Source organism: Hyperolius riggenbachi, chromosome 10 (assembly GCF_040937935.1).
Source record: "Hyperolius riggenbachi isolate aHypRig1 chromosome 10, aHypRig1.pri, whole genome shotgun sequence".
Classification (NCBI taxonomy): domain Eukaryota; kingdom Metazoa; phylum Chordata; class Amphibia; order Anura; family Hyperoliidae; genus Hyperolius; species Hyperolius riggenbachi.
The window spans coordinates 185,037,225-185,052,564 of NC_090655.1; the positions used below are offsets into that span (position 1 = coordinate 185,037,225).

General features: G+C 45.0%; 1 protein-coding gene across 2 annotated transcripts in view; it reads right to left on the reverse strand.

Moving 5' to 3' along the window:
• Positions 1 to 441: 441 nt before the first annotated feature.
• LOC137534060 (dual specificity protein phosphatase 13A-like) overlaps positions 442 to 15,340 on the reverse strand; it is a 79,328-nt gene continuing 64,429 nt past the window's right edge. For both annotated transcript variants that reach the window (XM_068255391.1, XM_068255390.1), the window contains exon 3: positions 442 to 774. In XM_068255391.1, the coding sequence (XP_068111492.1) occupies positions 545 to 774 (230 nt within the window). In that variant the 3' untranslated portion in view covers positions 442 to 544. The remainder of the gene's footprint in view (positions 775 to 15,340) is intronic.

The window sequence follows — 15,340 nt, forward strand, 5'->3', positions numbered from 1 at the left end:
CCGCGTTTGTGATGTAAACGGGGCCTAAGGGGTTCTAAAGCCATCTCTCTCTCTCTCTCTCTCTCTCTCTCTCTCTCTCTCTCTCTCTCTCTCTCTCTCTCTCTCTCTCACACACACACACACAAACACGCACACGCACACATACACACACACACACGTACACGTTTTTGACTTAATTTCCATTTTAAAACTACAGTGTTAGCCTTCAAACGTACACACATTCTTTCATATATGAAATATAGTTACAGCAAGAGCATTACTGACTTCCAAAGACTTTATGCAAAATGGAAGTCAGTTTAAAGACGAGGATTTCAGACAAATGCATGGTTTATATACAGAGTTCTCTGAGTCAGTATAGAAAACAATCTGACCTACCATTCATATAAACTGTACAGTAAAAAAAAAATCAAAACAAGTAAAGTAGGAATAGCTGAGATCAACGCTAATTGCATAAATATAATTATTATTCCAACCTAACCAAAAGTTTTATAATAAAAGTATGGGCTTTTATGCAGATGTCAACAATTAAAGTAAAATAATACGTTCAACAGATTTCTGCTTTTTGCTCTTGCATGTTTTTGCTCCTTGCTGAATGCAACTCTTCATCCAGGTGTATTAACTGTTGGAGGAAACCTATGTTCGGACAGATCCAGCGATTCTCTTGTACCTTTTCTATGGCTTGTGTTAGAGAAAGATGATGATGAATCATTAGGTAAGCAAGAACCAAAGTTGCTGACCTGCTGATACCAACAGCACAGTGTACCAGCACCCTGTCTGAAAAAGAGCATACAGTGTTATTAAAAATTATTTCCTTACAGCAAATCAGTCACATCAAAATCACAATCTAATCAGAGGCTACCTTCAGTGAAAATGATCAATATTTCTAGAGACCTAACCTGCTGAAACCTTATGTAAATGTAACTTGTGCTGCAACATTGAACTGGGCCTCTCTACTTTCACCTCTTATTTGACCTTATTCACCTTTCACGATGGGTAGTTTCATGGATTAATGTGGAAGCCCAGGAGCCCTACTCACATTATCCTCACTTTCACAATGATGTCAGTAGCCTAATGAATACATTTGGAACTATTTTTCAAATGTGGATATGAACAGTGCAGCTCACATGCATTATCATCCCTTCATCGGCTCTCGGTGACATCATCGGGAGCCAATGGAGGAACACTAATGCACACAAGCTGCTCTGAAGAGGAGATGAGTGTCTCGGCGATAGAATACCTGTAGATATGGGCATTCTGCTGTGGTAGCTCTGCATATAGGCACAGGGAAGGAGAGAGAGGTGGGCACCCTTGATAGACATTTGGAAATAGATAGGTAGCCCCCCCGCCACCCTCCTGAAGTGGGTTGTAACATGGGTGGCAGCATGAACTCTCAATTCAGGTTAAAAAGATCAGGCATGCCTTAACTTTAGGACATAATTTTATGGTCTTAGTACCTTTCCTATTCATATTGATAAAAAATTTTTTTTAAATATTATGTTATTCTTTAAAAAAAATCTGAAGGCAGCATTATTAACCACTTGAGGACCTAGGGCTTTCTACCCCTTAAGGACCGGCCACTTTTTTTCCATTCAGACCACTGCAGCTTTCACGGTTTATTGCTCGCTCATACAACCTACCACCTAAATGAATTTTGGCTCCTTTTCTTGTCACTAATAAAGCTTTCTTTTGGTGCGATTTGATTGCTCCTGCGATTTTTACTTTTTATTATATTCAGCAAAAAAGACATGAATTTTGGCAAAAAAATGATTTTTTTAACTTTCTGTGCTGACAGTTTTCAAATAAAGTAAAATTTCTGTATACATGCAGCGCGAAAAATGTGGACAAACATGTTTTTGATAAAAAAAAAACCCATTCAGCGTATATTTATTGGTTTGGGTAAAAGTTATAGCGTTTACAAACTATGGTGCCAAAAGTGAATTTTCCCATTTTCAAGCATCTATGACTTTTCTGACCCCCTGTCATGTTTCATGAGGGGCTAGAATTCCAGGATAGTATAAATACCCCCCAAATGACCCCATTTTGGAAAGAAGACATCCCAAAGTATTCACTGAGAGGCATAGTGAGTTCATAGAAGATATTATTTTTTGTCACAAGTAAGCGGAAAATGACACTTTGTGACAAAAAAAAAAAAAAAAAAAGTTTCCATTTCTTCTAACTTGCGACAAAAAAAAATGAAATCTGCCACGGACTCACCATGCCCCTCTCTGAATACCTTGAAGGGTCTACTTTCCAAAATGGGGTCATTTGTGGGGTGTGTTTACTGTCCTGACATTTTGGGGGGTGCTAAATTGTAAGCACCCCTGTAAAGCCTAAAGGTGCTCATTGGACTTTGGGCCCCTTAGCGCAGTTAGGCTGCAAAAAAGTGCCACACATGTGGTATTGCCGTACTCAGGAGAAGTAGTATAATGTGTTTTGGGGTGTATTTTTACACATACCCATGCTGGGTGGGAGAAATATCTCTGTAAATGACAATGTTTTGATTTTTTTTACACACAATTGTCCATTTACAGAGTTATTTCTCCCACCCAGCATGGGTATGTGTAAAAATACACCCCAAAACACATTATACTACTTCTCCCGAGTACGGCGGTACCACGTGTGGCACTTTTTTGCACCCCAAGTACGCTAAGGGGCCCAAAGTCCAATGAGTACCTTTAGGATTTCACAGGTCATTTTGCGGAATTTGATTTCCAGACTACTCCTCACGGTTTAGGGCCCCTAAAATGCCAGGGCAGTATAGGAACCCCACAAATGACCCCATTTTAGAAAGAAGACACCCCAAGGTATTCCGTTAGGAGTATGGTGAGTTCATAGAAGATTTTATTTTTTGTCACAAGTTAGTGGAAAATGACACTTTGTGAAAAAAACATTAAAAATCTATTTTCCGCTAACTTTCGACAAAAAATAAAATCTTCTATGAACTCACCATACTCCTAACGGAATACCTTGGGGTGTCTTCTTTCTAAAATGGGGTCATTTGTGGGGTTCCTATACTGCCCTGGCATTTTAGGGGCCCTAAGCCGTAAGGAGGAGTCTGGAAATCAAATTCCGCAAAATGACCTGTGAAATCCTAAAGGTGCTCATTGGACTTTGGGCCCTTAGGGTTAGGGTGCAAAAAAGTGCCACACATGTGGTATCGCCGTACTCGGGAGAAGTAGTACAATGTGTTCTGGGGTGTATTTTTACACATACCCATGCTGGGTGGGAGAAATACCTCTGTAAATGACAATCTTTTGATTTTTTTACACACAATTGTCCATTTACAGAGATATTTCTCCCACCCAGCATGGGTATGTGTAAAAATTCACCCCAAAACACATTGTACTACTTCTCCCGAGTACGGCGATACCACATGTGTGGCACTTTTTTGCACCCTAACTGCGCTAAAGGGCCCAAAGTCCAATGAGCACCTTTAGGCTTTCACAGGTCATTTTGCGGAATTTGATTTCCAGACTACTCCTCACGGTTTAGGGCCCCTAAAATGCCAGGGCAGTATAGGAACCCCACAAATGACCCCATTTTAGAAAGAAGACACCCCAAGGTATTCCGTTAGGAGTATGGTGAGTTCATAGAAGATTTTATTTTTTGTCACAAGTTAGTGGAAAATGACACTTTGTGAAAAAAACATTAAAAATCTATTTTCCGCTAACTTTCGACAAAAAATAAAATCTTCTATGAACTCACCATACTCCTAACGGAATACCTTGGGGTGTCTTCTTTCTAAAATGGGGTCATTTGTGGGGTTCCTATACTGCCCTGGCATTTTAGGGGCCCTAAGCCGTGAGGAGGAGTCTGGAAATCAAATTCCGCAAAATGACCTGTGAAATCCTAAAGGTGCTCATTGGACTTTGGGCCCTTTAGCGCAGTTAGGGTGCAAAAAAGTGCCACACATGTGGTATCGCCGTACTCGGGAGAAGTAGTACAATGTGTTTTGGGGTGTATTTTTACACATACCCATGCTGGGTGGGAGAAATACCTCTGTAAATGACAATCTTTTGATTTTTTTACACACAATTGTCCATTTACAGAGATATTTCTCCCACCCAGCATGGGTATGTGTAAAAATTCACCCCAAAACACATTGTACTACTTCTCCCGAGTACGGCGATACCACATGTGTGGCACTTTTTTGCACCCTAACTGCGCTAAAGGGCCCAAAGTCCAATGAGCACCTTTAGGCTTTCACAGGTCATTTTGCGGAATTTGATTTCCAGACTACTCCTCACGGTTTAGGGCCCCTAAAATGCCAGGGCAGTATAGGAACCCCACAAATGACCCCATTTTAGAAAGAAGACACCCCAAGGTATTCCGTTAGGAGTATGGTGAGTTCATAGAAGATTTTATTTTTTGTCACAAGTTAGTGGAAAATGACACTTTGTGAAAAAAACATTAAAAATCTATTTTCCGCTAACTTTCGACAAAAAATAAAATCTTCTATGAACTCACCATACTCCTAACGGAATACCTTGGGGTGTCTTCTTTCTAAAATGGGGTCATTTGTGGGGTTCCTATACTGCCCTGGCATTTTAGGGGCCCTAAGCCGTGAGGAGGAGTCTGGAAATCAAATTCCGCAAAATGACCTGTGAAATCCTAAAGGTGCTCATTGGACTTTGGGCCCTTTAGCGCAGTTAGGGTGCAAAAAAGTGCCACACATGTGGTATCGCCGTACTCGGGAGAAGTAGTACAATGTGTTTTGGGGTGTATTTTTACACATACCCATGCTGGGTGGGAGAAATAACTCTGTAAATGGACAATTGTGCGTAAAAAAAATCAAAAGATTGTCATTTACAGAGGTATTTCTCCCACCCAGCATGGGTATGTGTAAAAATACACCCCAAAACACATTGTACTACTTCTCCCGAGTACGGCAATACCACGTGTGGCACTTTTTTGCACCCTAACTGCTCTAAGGGGCCCAGAGTCCAATGAGTACCTTTAGGCTTTACAGGGGTGCTCACAATTTAGCACCCCGCCCACTTGCCAGGACAGTTAACAAACCCCACAAATGACCCCATTTTGGAAAGAATACACAACAAGGTATTCCATGAGGGTAATGGTGAGGTCATTGAAAATTTTATTTTTTGTCACAAGTTAACGGAAAATGACACTTTGTTAAAAAAAAATAAAAAAAAAAATTCTGCTAACTTGTGACAAAAATTAAAATCTTTTATGAACTCACTGTGCACCTCACATAATACTTTAGGGTGTCCTCTTTCCAAAATGGGGTCATTTGTGGAGTCTGTCCTGGCATTTTAGGGTCTCTGCAATCATTACATGTATGGCCAGTATTAGGAGTTTCTGCTATACTCCTTATATTGGATATACAAGTAATGCACTCTGGGCTGAAAGGAAAAATGAACGGCAAACATACCTTGCTCCCCATCAATGGCAGATCTTCCTCCACATCAATGGCAGTGATAACCTCAGGAGAGAGACACCCCGTGCCACCCTGCACTCAGGGTGAGCCACCAACTTATGTGACTGGGCCTCAGAACTTTAGTATACAGCATTATGCCTGTAGGATACAGCAATATGCCTGCCAATAGAGATGACTCTGTGTGGCATTAAAGCATCATCATCGGCCCAAATCACATATAAACCGGGGGTGTCCACACTCAAGGGAAATTCAAACATGCCGTCTTATATCGCCAATCCAGGACAGATCAGCAATATCAAGCATGGAAACCGATCCTTCTTCCCACTTTTATGCTTACCCGTTTGGTCTTCAAGCTTACCTCTCCTCTCCCTGCGACAATGTGCAAAAGACCACTGAGTGTGTGCCTACTCCTGTGTCTGGAGTTCCCTAGGTTCTAATAGTGTACCTGCTCGTGGTACCTCTCAAAACACGGCCCTACGCATAGGCCAGGCTGGTCAGGACAGCGGGGACAATAAAAACTGGTGTCATTCCTTCTTCCAGTCCTGCTGCAGACACGACAACGTTTTCTTCGGATGCGTTGACCTGGGGCACACGGAATCTGATAGGCGTAATGCCTACCATGCAGTCGGCTAGTTGCATCTGGGGGGGGGGGGGCCTGGCACCTCCTGGATACAGGATGTCCAGAATGATCTGTTCCTGAAATTGGAGGAAAGATCCAGTTCTCCCAGCCTTACTGTAGAGAACAAAGCTGTTGTAAACTGCCAATTGAATCAGATAAAAAGACACTTTCTTATACCAGCGTCTTGTTTTCCGGGTAACTAAATAGGGCGCTAACCTCTGGTCATTGAAGTCCACCCCTCCCATGTTGACATTATATTCGTGGACGACAAGGGGCTTTTCAATGACCTTAGTTGCCCGTTGAATTTGGACAGTCGTGTCTGTGTGAATGGTGGACAGAAAGTAAACGTCCCTCTTGTCCTTCCATTTCACCGCGAGCAGGTCTTCAGTACGCAAGGCGGCCCTCTGCCCCCGTTGAAGTCTGGTGGTAACGAGCCGTTGGGGGAAGCCCTGGCGACTAGGCCGCGCAGTGCCACAGCATCGGATTCCTTCTAACTTTAAGTGCTGAAAGAGGGCCACACTTGTGTAATAATTGTCCACAAAAAGATGGTACCCCTTCCGGAACAAGGGTGACACCAAGTCCCACACAACCTTTCCACTGCTCCCCAGGTAGTCAGGGCATCCGACCGGCTCCAATTTTGAGTCTTTTCCCTCATAGACCCTAAAACGACATGTATAGCCTGTGGCCCTTTCACAGAGCTTATACAGTTTCACCCCATACCGGGCGCGCTTGCTTGGGATGTACTGTTTGATGCCAAGGCGCCCGGTAAAGCGTAAGAGGGACTCGTCTACGCAGATGTTCTGTTCAGGGATATAAGCATCTGCAAATGTTGAGGACAGGTGGTCTATGAGGGGCCGAATTTTGTGGAGCCGGTCATAAGCAGGGTCTCCCCTTTCAAGACAGGTTTCGTCGTCGTTGAAGTGCAGGAAGCGCAGGATGGACTCAAATCGTGTCCTGGACATGGCAGCAGGGTACAAGGGAACATGATGTACTGGGTTCGTAGACCAATACGACCGCAATACATTTTGTTTCATTAGTCCCAAGTGAAGGATAAGGGCCAAAAAGATTTTAATGTCGGAAACTTGGACTGGTTTCCACCCGAAAGGCTGGGCATACATGCTCTCCGGGTGCTCGGTGATGAATTGTGTGGCTTTACGATTGGTCTCAACCACAATTAAGTCCAGGAGAACCTGGGTGATGAACAGCTGCAAAAAGTCTAGGGCCGTTCCTAGATGAGCTGTCGCCACCTGGACTCCAGACTGGGCGGTGAAAGGGGGCACTACGGGTGCGGCGGAATCAGGGGATTGCCAATCTGGTTGTGCCAGCACCTCTGGGAGTCTATGGGTACTACGGGCCCGTCTTCTTCTTGGTGGCTGCGACGGGGGTACTACTGCACTTGCCACCGTACCAGTTTCCACTTCCATGCTGACGCTCACCACTTCGTCAGGGTCTACGGAAGCACTGGCACTAAGTCCAGGAGATGCTGCGCTGCTGGTGCCTGCCTCACCAAGAAAACTATCAACAGCGCTAGCACCACCCTGCTGCCCTTGAGGCGGATCCTGCGCCACCTGCGGTCTAACGACTTGGGGTCTGGTACGCCTGGCTGTAGCCGGCACCATAGCCTCGTCATCAGTATCGGTCAGGGAACCACTGCTTTCTACAGGTTCAAAATTGGACCCGGAAGATTCGACGGATGATTCTTCCCAAAAGAACTCATCCGACTGGTCCATATACCTGTATACCTCGTCATCGGAAAGCCCCCTTCTTGCCATTTTGGATTGCTAAATTTATGGGGTTTTCCTCCGAGACTACCCAGAAAAAAAGAGCACCTACCTAGCAAAAAGGGAGTATTTGAGAGGTATTGGGGTTGGTGGGAAGTGGGGTCTCAGAGGCAATCAAACAATCACGGGACAATCAAATCCAATTACAGCACAATCGACTCCAATCACAGCACAAGCAGATCTGATGCACTCGGAAGGTGATGGGGGGAGGGTGGGATTGGGTGTGGCGGGAAGTGGGGTCTCAGGCAATCAAACAATCACGGGGCAATCGAAGCCGATCACGGGACAATCAAATACAATTACAGCACAATCGACTCCAATCACAGCCCAATCAAATCTGATGCACTCGGAAGGTGATGGGGGGAGGGTGGGATTGGGTGTGGCGGGAAGTGGGGTCTCAGGCAATCAAACAATCACGGGGCAATCGAAGCCGATCACGGGACAATCAAATACAATTACAGCACAATCGACTCCAATCACAGCACAAGCAAATCTGATGCACTCGGAAGGTGGTGGTTGGAGGTGGTGGGGGGAGGGTGGGGTTGGGTGTGGTGGGGGGGGGGGGAGGGTAGGGTTGGGTGTGGTGGGAAGTGGGGTCTCAGGCAATCAAACAATCACGGGACAATCGAAGCAGATCACGGGACAATCAAATACAATCGCAGCCCAATCAAATACAAGCGCAGCACAATCGAATACAAGCGCAGCACAGTCAAAAACAATGCACTTGGACGGTGATTAGGGGGGGGGTCTGAGGGCGATTTGAGGGAGTGGGGGGTTGATCAGGAGCCTGCACGGGGCAAACTGAGTCCTGATCTGATGAGAGGCAGACACAGGGGGTTACTGATCGCAGATCAGTTAGTGATTGCTGGGGAGGACAGATGTAAACAAAGAGCAGGGGATGTAATCAGAAGGGGGGTATGAGGGCAATCGAGGGCCTGGGCAGGTGATCGGTTACCCCCGCGGGGCAGTTAGGGTCTGCTCTGATGGGTGGGGGTGCCAAGGGGTGATGGACAGGTGATAGACAGGTGATCAGAGGGGGATCAGAGGGGGATCAGAGGGTAAGGTAGCTGTATACAGATGTATACAGTATACAGGGGGGTAGTCTGGGATGGAGTCTGGGGGTGATCTAAAGGTAGGGGGGGGGGATCAGGGGTGACTAGGAGGCAGTTAGGGACCTAACGCAGGGGATAGCGTTTAAAGTTAGTGATAGGTGGGGGGGTTGGGGTTTTTAAAGGGGTGCAAGGGTGCTGGCAGGGGTCTGCTGGGGTGATCAGGGGGGGTATGAGGCCTGGGGTGGGAGATCAGGGGGGCTGTAGGCAAAAAAAAACGTGTGTGCTGTATACTCACAAAGTGCTTCCTCCTCGCTAGTGGTCTCTGCAACAATGAGACCACGAGGCGAGGAGGAAGCACGTATAAGGCACTTTGTTTACTTAACAAAGTGCCTTATACATTCTGATTGGCCATTGTTACGGATTCCTCCGCTCGCCGGCTCTGCTAAGTGGCCGGCGAGCAGAGGCAAAATGCCAGGCTTCCGACTCCCGGCGGAGGATCGCGTCACGGATGACGCGATCGCTCCGCCCACGCCCATACAAGGACCGCCGCATTTTGTCTATACGGCGGTCCTTGCGGCGTCAGCTTCCCGGCCGCCATTTGTCTATACGGCGGTCGGGAAGTAGTTAAGGTTTGCCATAATGTGTATTATACTAAAAACCTATCTATAAGGGATGCAAATGGCCAGGTCTTACAGTATCCATTACTAATATAATCAATGAGTATGGTGGGGTGGACACATGTACAGTAACAGGGTTTTTAGCAGTATAAATATCTACAATACATCCAGACCTCTACCCCCAACTCACTCACAAACGCTTTACCACCCAAAGAAAAAACTCAACATGTTTTGTGCCCTAAAGTGAAGGCTTTGTCAGGGGTACATAATGTGAAAGTGCTTCGTGCAAGTGCAATGTCATCAACACAATAACTATACATTTGGTCATGTTTAGTCTATAGCAAGATATGAATTTCACTCAAAGTGCGAAAGAATATTAAATGCAGATGCTCATGCAGCAAATGCAACATCCAGAGGGACTCCTATAGTCCTGCTCCATGAAGCAGTGTTTTCCAAGGACACTAATAACAAGGAAAAAGAGTGCGCTATAGTAAAGTACCCTTTGAGACATTTAGAGCCTGCCTGATAGGATTTGTACACAGCACCAGCACACTGTGAGATCCACCCTGTTTTCCTTAGCTTTCGGGATGCTAAAGCCACTGGCTAGGGGCTGGAGGAACATTGAGAAAGATCTGGTGATGTGTGAATTCTATTATATGTTCTATAATTGTTTCATTGTGTAAGTGCAATTAAAGGACAACTGAAGTATGGAGGTTTCCATACAGGGAGTGCAGAATTATTAGGCAAGTTGTATTTTTGAGGAATACTTTTATTATTGAACAACAACCATGTTCTCAATGAACCCAAAAAACTCATTAATATCAAAGCTGAATATTTTTGAAAGTAGTTTTTAGTTTGTTTTTAGTTTTAGCTATTTTAGGGGGATATCTGTGTGTGCAGGTGACTATTACTGTGCATAATTATTAGGCAACTTAAAGGAATACTATCGATACCCAAGTGTTCTTCACAAACAAGGTGTCTACCATCCGTGCCAGCATTACACCAACATCAATTGACCACTGGACTTTGCATCTGCCTACTACCGTACCACCATGGCAAGTCTTTGAAAATCTGAGTGAAGAAGATTTTGGAATTCTCATTCAAAGTCTCCGCCCCACTACCTGCGACCTGGATCCTGGCCCAACTGGATCCTTAATGCAGTGCTCAGAGCTGATCAGGCCAGCACTTCACAAAATCACTCAGTGCTCCTTGCAAAGTGGACTTTTCCCAGAAGAACTAAAGAAAGCGATCATAAAACCCCTCTTGAAGAAACCATCACTAGATCCTGATTCTGTAACCAACTACAGACCGGTGGCGAACTTACCATTCCTATCAAAAGTTATCGAGAAAGTAATCGCCAACCAGCTGGAAGCCAGGCTTACAGATAACAACATCTTTGATACTTTTCAGTCAGGATTCAGGAAAAGGCACAGCACTAAAACGGCATTAGTCCGAGTAATGAACGATCTACTTACTGCAAGGGACAAGGGTGATTGCTCAATTTTGATTCTTCTTGACTTGTCTGCAGCATTTGATACTGTGGATCATGAAATACTAATCCAGCGACTGAAGAATTACTGTGGCCTAAGGGGTACTGTTCTTAGCTGGTTTCAGACCTTCCTATCTGGCAGGACACAGCAAGTATGTCTGGGCACACACTACTCAAATCCAGTGCCACTTCCCTATGGAGTTCCACAGGGTTCTGTACTATCACCATTACTCTTTGCAGTCTACATGCTCCCACTGGGCAAAATAATCCAGAACTATGGCCTAGGATACCATTGTTATGCAGATGACACACAACTGTATCTGTCCTTCAAGCCTGGCACCCAAGACCCATCAGCATCCATAAATGCGTGTCTAGTGGATTTACAAAATTGGATGAACACCAGCTGGCTGAGGTTGAACTCTGACAAAACAGAGGTGTTGGTGGTAGGTGGTCCACACATGATGGATAAAGTTCAAAACGCTCACCACCTCAAACTAGCAATTGGGGGAGATACTGTACAGTATAAAGACTCTGTGCGAAACCTTGGGGTGATCCTGGATGGAAATCTAAAACTCAAACAGCAGATATCAGCTGTCGTCAAGTCTTCCTTCTTCCATCTAAGAAATATAGCGAAAATCAAACACCTTATCCCAGCTGAAGACCTACCTACCCTGGTTCATGCATTTGTATCCTCCCGCCTAGACTACTGCAACGCCCTGTTCATCGGATCTACAGAAAAGGTTCTGCGCCCCTTACAGCTAGTACAGAATGCTGCAGCCAGACTCCTAGCCAATGCCCCCCGCAGCTCACACATCACCCCAGTACTGCAAACTCTTCACTGGTTACCAGTAAATTGGAGAATCAATTTTAAGATCTGCCTGCTGACATTCAAGGCTCTACACCACATGGGACCCAAATACATAGCAGATCTATTGGAACTTTATGCCCCTCCACGCACCCTCCGCTCTGCCAACAAGATGAAGCTGGTTATTCCCAGGATACACTTAACATTTGGTGCTCGGGCCTTTTCCTATGCAGCCCCTACTCTATGGAACTCACTTCCACAATCAGTACGAGAGGCTCCCTCTCTGGACAGCTTTAAAAAAAGGCTAAAAACTCACCTCTTTTCCCTAGCCTTTGAGACTGCATAATGCAGGGTCACAGCGCTTTGAGTCCCCAGGGAGAAAAGCGCTATATAAATATTATTGTTATTGTTCTAAAATGACAATGTACAAATAATGTCTAAGTAGCTGTGTAAACATTTTCCTACTTTTCATGTTAAATATCAGAGGCAAAAGCTGTAATTTATTGAGGGGAGGATTTAGCTATATTGGCACAAAGCAATTGCAGAAGGGGTGTCTGCTTCAATGCACAGCCAGAGTTGCATATCAGACTACAGAAAGCAAATATCAAACATATCAAACGCTGAAAGCAAAAACAGAATGAAAAGCTGTGACAATTAGTTACATTTCCTCTGCTCTCTTCAGACACGTCAGTCAGAAACACAGGACACAGGATCTTTCTCTCTGTCACACACAGAGTTACACATAGAGGTAACTGATCAAGTGTGAGGGGAATTTCCCCTCTCCTCATGGCTCAGTCTGCCGTCAGTTTTGGCGTCAGTAAAGTTTGAATGTATATTGATAACAGTAAACAAAGAAGTTGCTACTAAAATGTATACAACAGTACTTAGCAGCACTTCCTAAACAATTCCTGTGTCAATTGAAAAAAATATGTGAATCGATAGTATTCCTTTAACAAAAAACAAATATATACCCATTTCAATTATTTATTTTTACCAGTGAAACCAATATAACATTTCAACATTCACAAATATACATTTCTGACATTCAAAAACAAAACAAAAACAAATCAGTGACCAATATAGCCACCTTTCTTTGCAAGGACACTCAAAAGCCTGCCATCCATGGATACTGTCAGTGTTTTTATCTGTTCACCATCAACATTGCGTGCAGCAGAAACCACAGCCTCCCAGACACTGTTCAGAGAGGTGTACTGTTTTCCCTCCTTGTAAATCTCACATTTTATGATGGACCACAGGTTCTCAATGGGCTTAAGATCTGGTGAACAAGGAGGCCATGTCATTAGTTTTTCTTCTTTTATACCCTTTCTTGCCAGCCACGCTGCAGAGTACTTGGACGCGTGTGATGGAGCATTGTCCTGCATGAAAATCATGTTTTTCTTGAAGGATGCAGACTTCTTCCTGTACCACTGCTTGAAGAAGGTGTCTTCCAGAAACTGGCAGTAGGACTGGGAGTTGAGCTTGACTCCATCCTCAACCCGAAAAGGCCCCACAAGCTCATCTTTGATGATACCAGCCCAAACCAGTACTCCACCTCCACCTTGCTGGCGTCTGAGTCGGACTGGAGCTCTCTGCCCTTTACCAATCCAGCCACATGCCCATCCATCTGGCTCATCAAGACTCACTCTCATTTCATCAGTCCATAAAACCTTAGAAAAATCAGTCTTGAGATATTTCTTGGCCCAGTCTTGACGTTTCAGCTTGTGTGTCTTGTTCAGTGGTGGTCGTCTTTCAGCCTTTCTTACCTTGGCCATATCTCTGAGTATTGCACACCTTGGGCTTGATTCACAAAGCGGTGCTAACTGTTAGCACGCCTGTGAAAACCCCCTTAGCACGTCTAAACAAGCTTTTCGCGCATAAAACTTTACGCGCGCAAAACTTTATGCGCATAAAACTTTACGCGCGTACTGCACAGAGCACAGGGCGCTCCGCGCGAAGTGCCTATTAAAGCCTATGGGACTTAGCGCGCGTAAAACTTTGCACGCGTAAAACTTTGCGCGCGTAAAGTTAGCACGCGATCTGATTGAGAAATTCGGTGCTAACCTACTTAGCACCCTGGTTAGCGCGTTTAAAGACTTTAGACGTGCTAAGTAGGTTAGCACCGCTTTGTGAATCAAGCCCCTTGTGTTTTTGGGCACTCCAGTAATGTTGCAGCTCTGAAATATGGCCAAACTGGTGGCAAATGGCATCTTGGCAGCTGCACACTTGACTTTTCTTAGTTCATGGGCAGTTATTTTGCGCCTTGGTTTTTCCACACGCTTCTTGCGATCCTGTTGACTATTTTGAATGAAACTCTTGATTGTTCGATGATCACGCTTCAGAAGCTTTGCACTTTAAAGAGTGCTACATCCCTCTGCAAGATATCTCACTATTTTTGACTTTTCTAAGCCTGTCAAGTCCTTCTTTTGACCCATTTTGCCAAAGGAAAGGAAGTTGCCTAATAATTATGCACACCTGATATAGGGTGTTGATGTCATTAGACCACACCCCTTCTCATTACAGAGATGCACATCACCTAATATGCTTAATTGGTAGTAGGCTTTCGAGCCTATACAGCTTGGAGTAAGACAACATGCATAAAGATGATGATGTGGTCAAAATACTCATTTGCCTAATAATTCTGCACTCCCTGTATTTATTCATTTTTAAGCAATACTAGTTGCTATCCTCCTGATCCTCTGCCTCTAATACTTTTAGCCATAGATCCTAAACAAGCATATGCAGATCAGGTGTTTCTGACATTATTGTCAGATCTGACAAGATTAGCTGCATGCTTGTTTCTGGTGCTATTCAGACACTACTGCAGCCAAATAGATCAGCAGGGCTGCCATGCAACTGGTATTGTTTAAAAGGAAGTAAATACGTCAGCCTCCATATTCTTCTTATAAGATTAGTAGCATGTTTTTTTTTTTCAGATATGTGATTCAGACACTGCTGCCAAGAAACTCATATTGCTTAAAAGGAAATAAATATGGCAGCCTCCATATCCATCTCAGTTCGGGTGTACTTTAAGGGTATTTAACACTTCAGTACAGTCTGAGGCCCATCCCAGAACTGTTAGAAGACTGTTAGAGACTCTGAAATGAAGTGAAGTGGTTACCATTATAAATTGGAAGGCTGTACTGCGTGCTTTACTGCGTATGTGTATCATGATCGCACGCCCCCCCCCCCCCATTGCACTCATAATCCCACCTACTTTTAAAGGGACTCCGAGCTCAACTTAAAATGAAAATAGTACTCACCCGGGGCTTTCTACAGCCCAGTGCTGGTCAGGAGGTCCCACAACGGCGTCCTGGCTCCTCTCCTAGTCCCCACTCCGGAATGGCTGCCCAGCGACAGCCCGGCTACCCTCGGCCGAGTGTCGGGCTCCTTCTTCCGTGTATGACACGGTTGACGTCACCACGCCGGCCGCCTCGCGTCATCACAGTGGCCGGTGTTAAAGTACTGTGCATGCACGATTAAAGCGTGCATGCGCTGTACTTTCACGCCGCCCGCCGTGATGACGCGGGGCGGACGACGTGGTGACGGCAGCCGCGTCATACGCGGAAGAAGGAGCCCGAC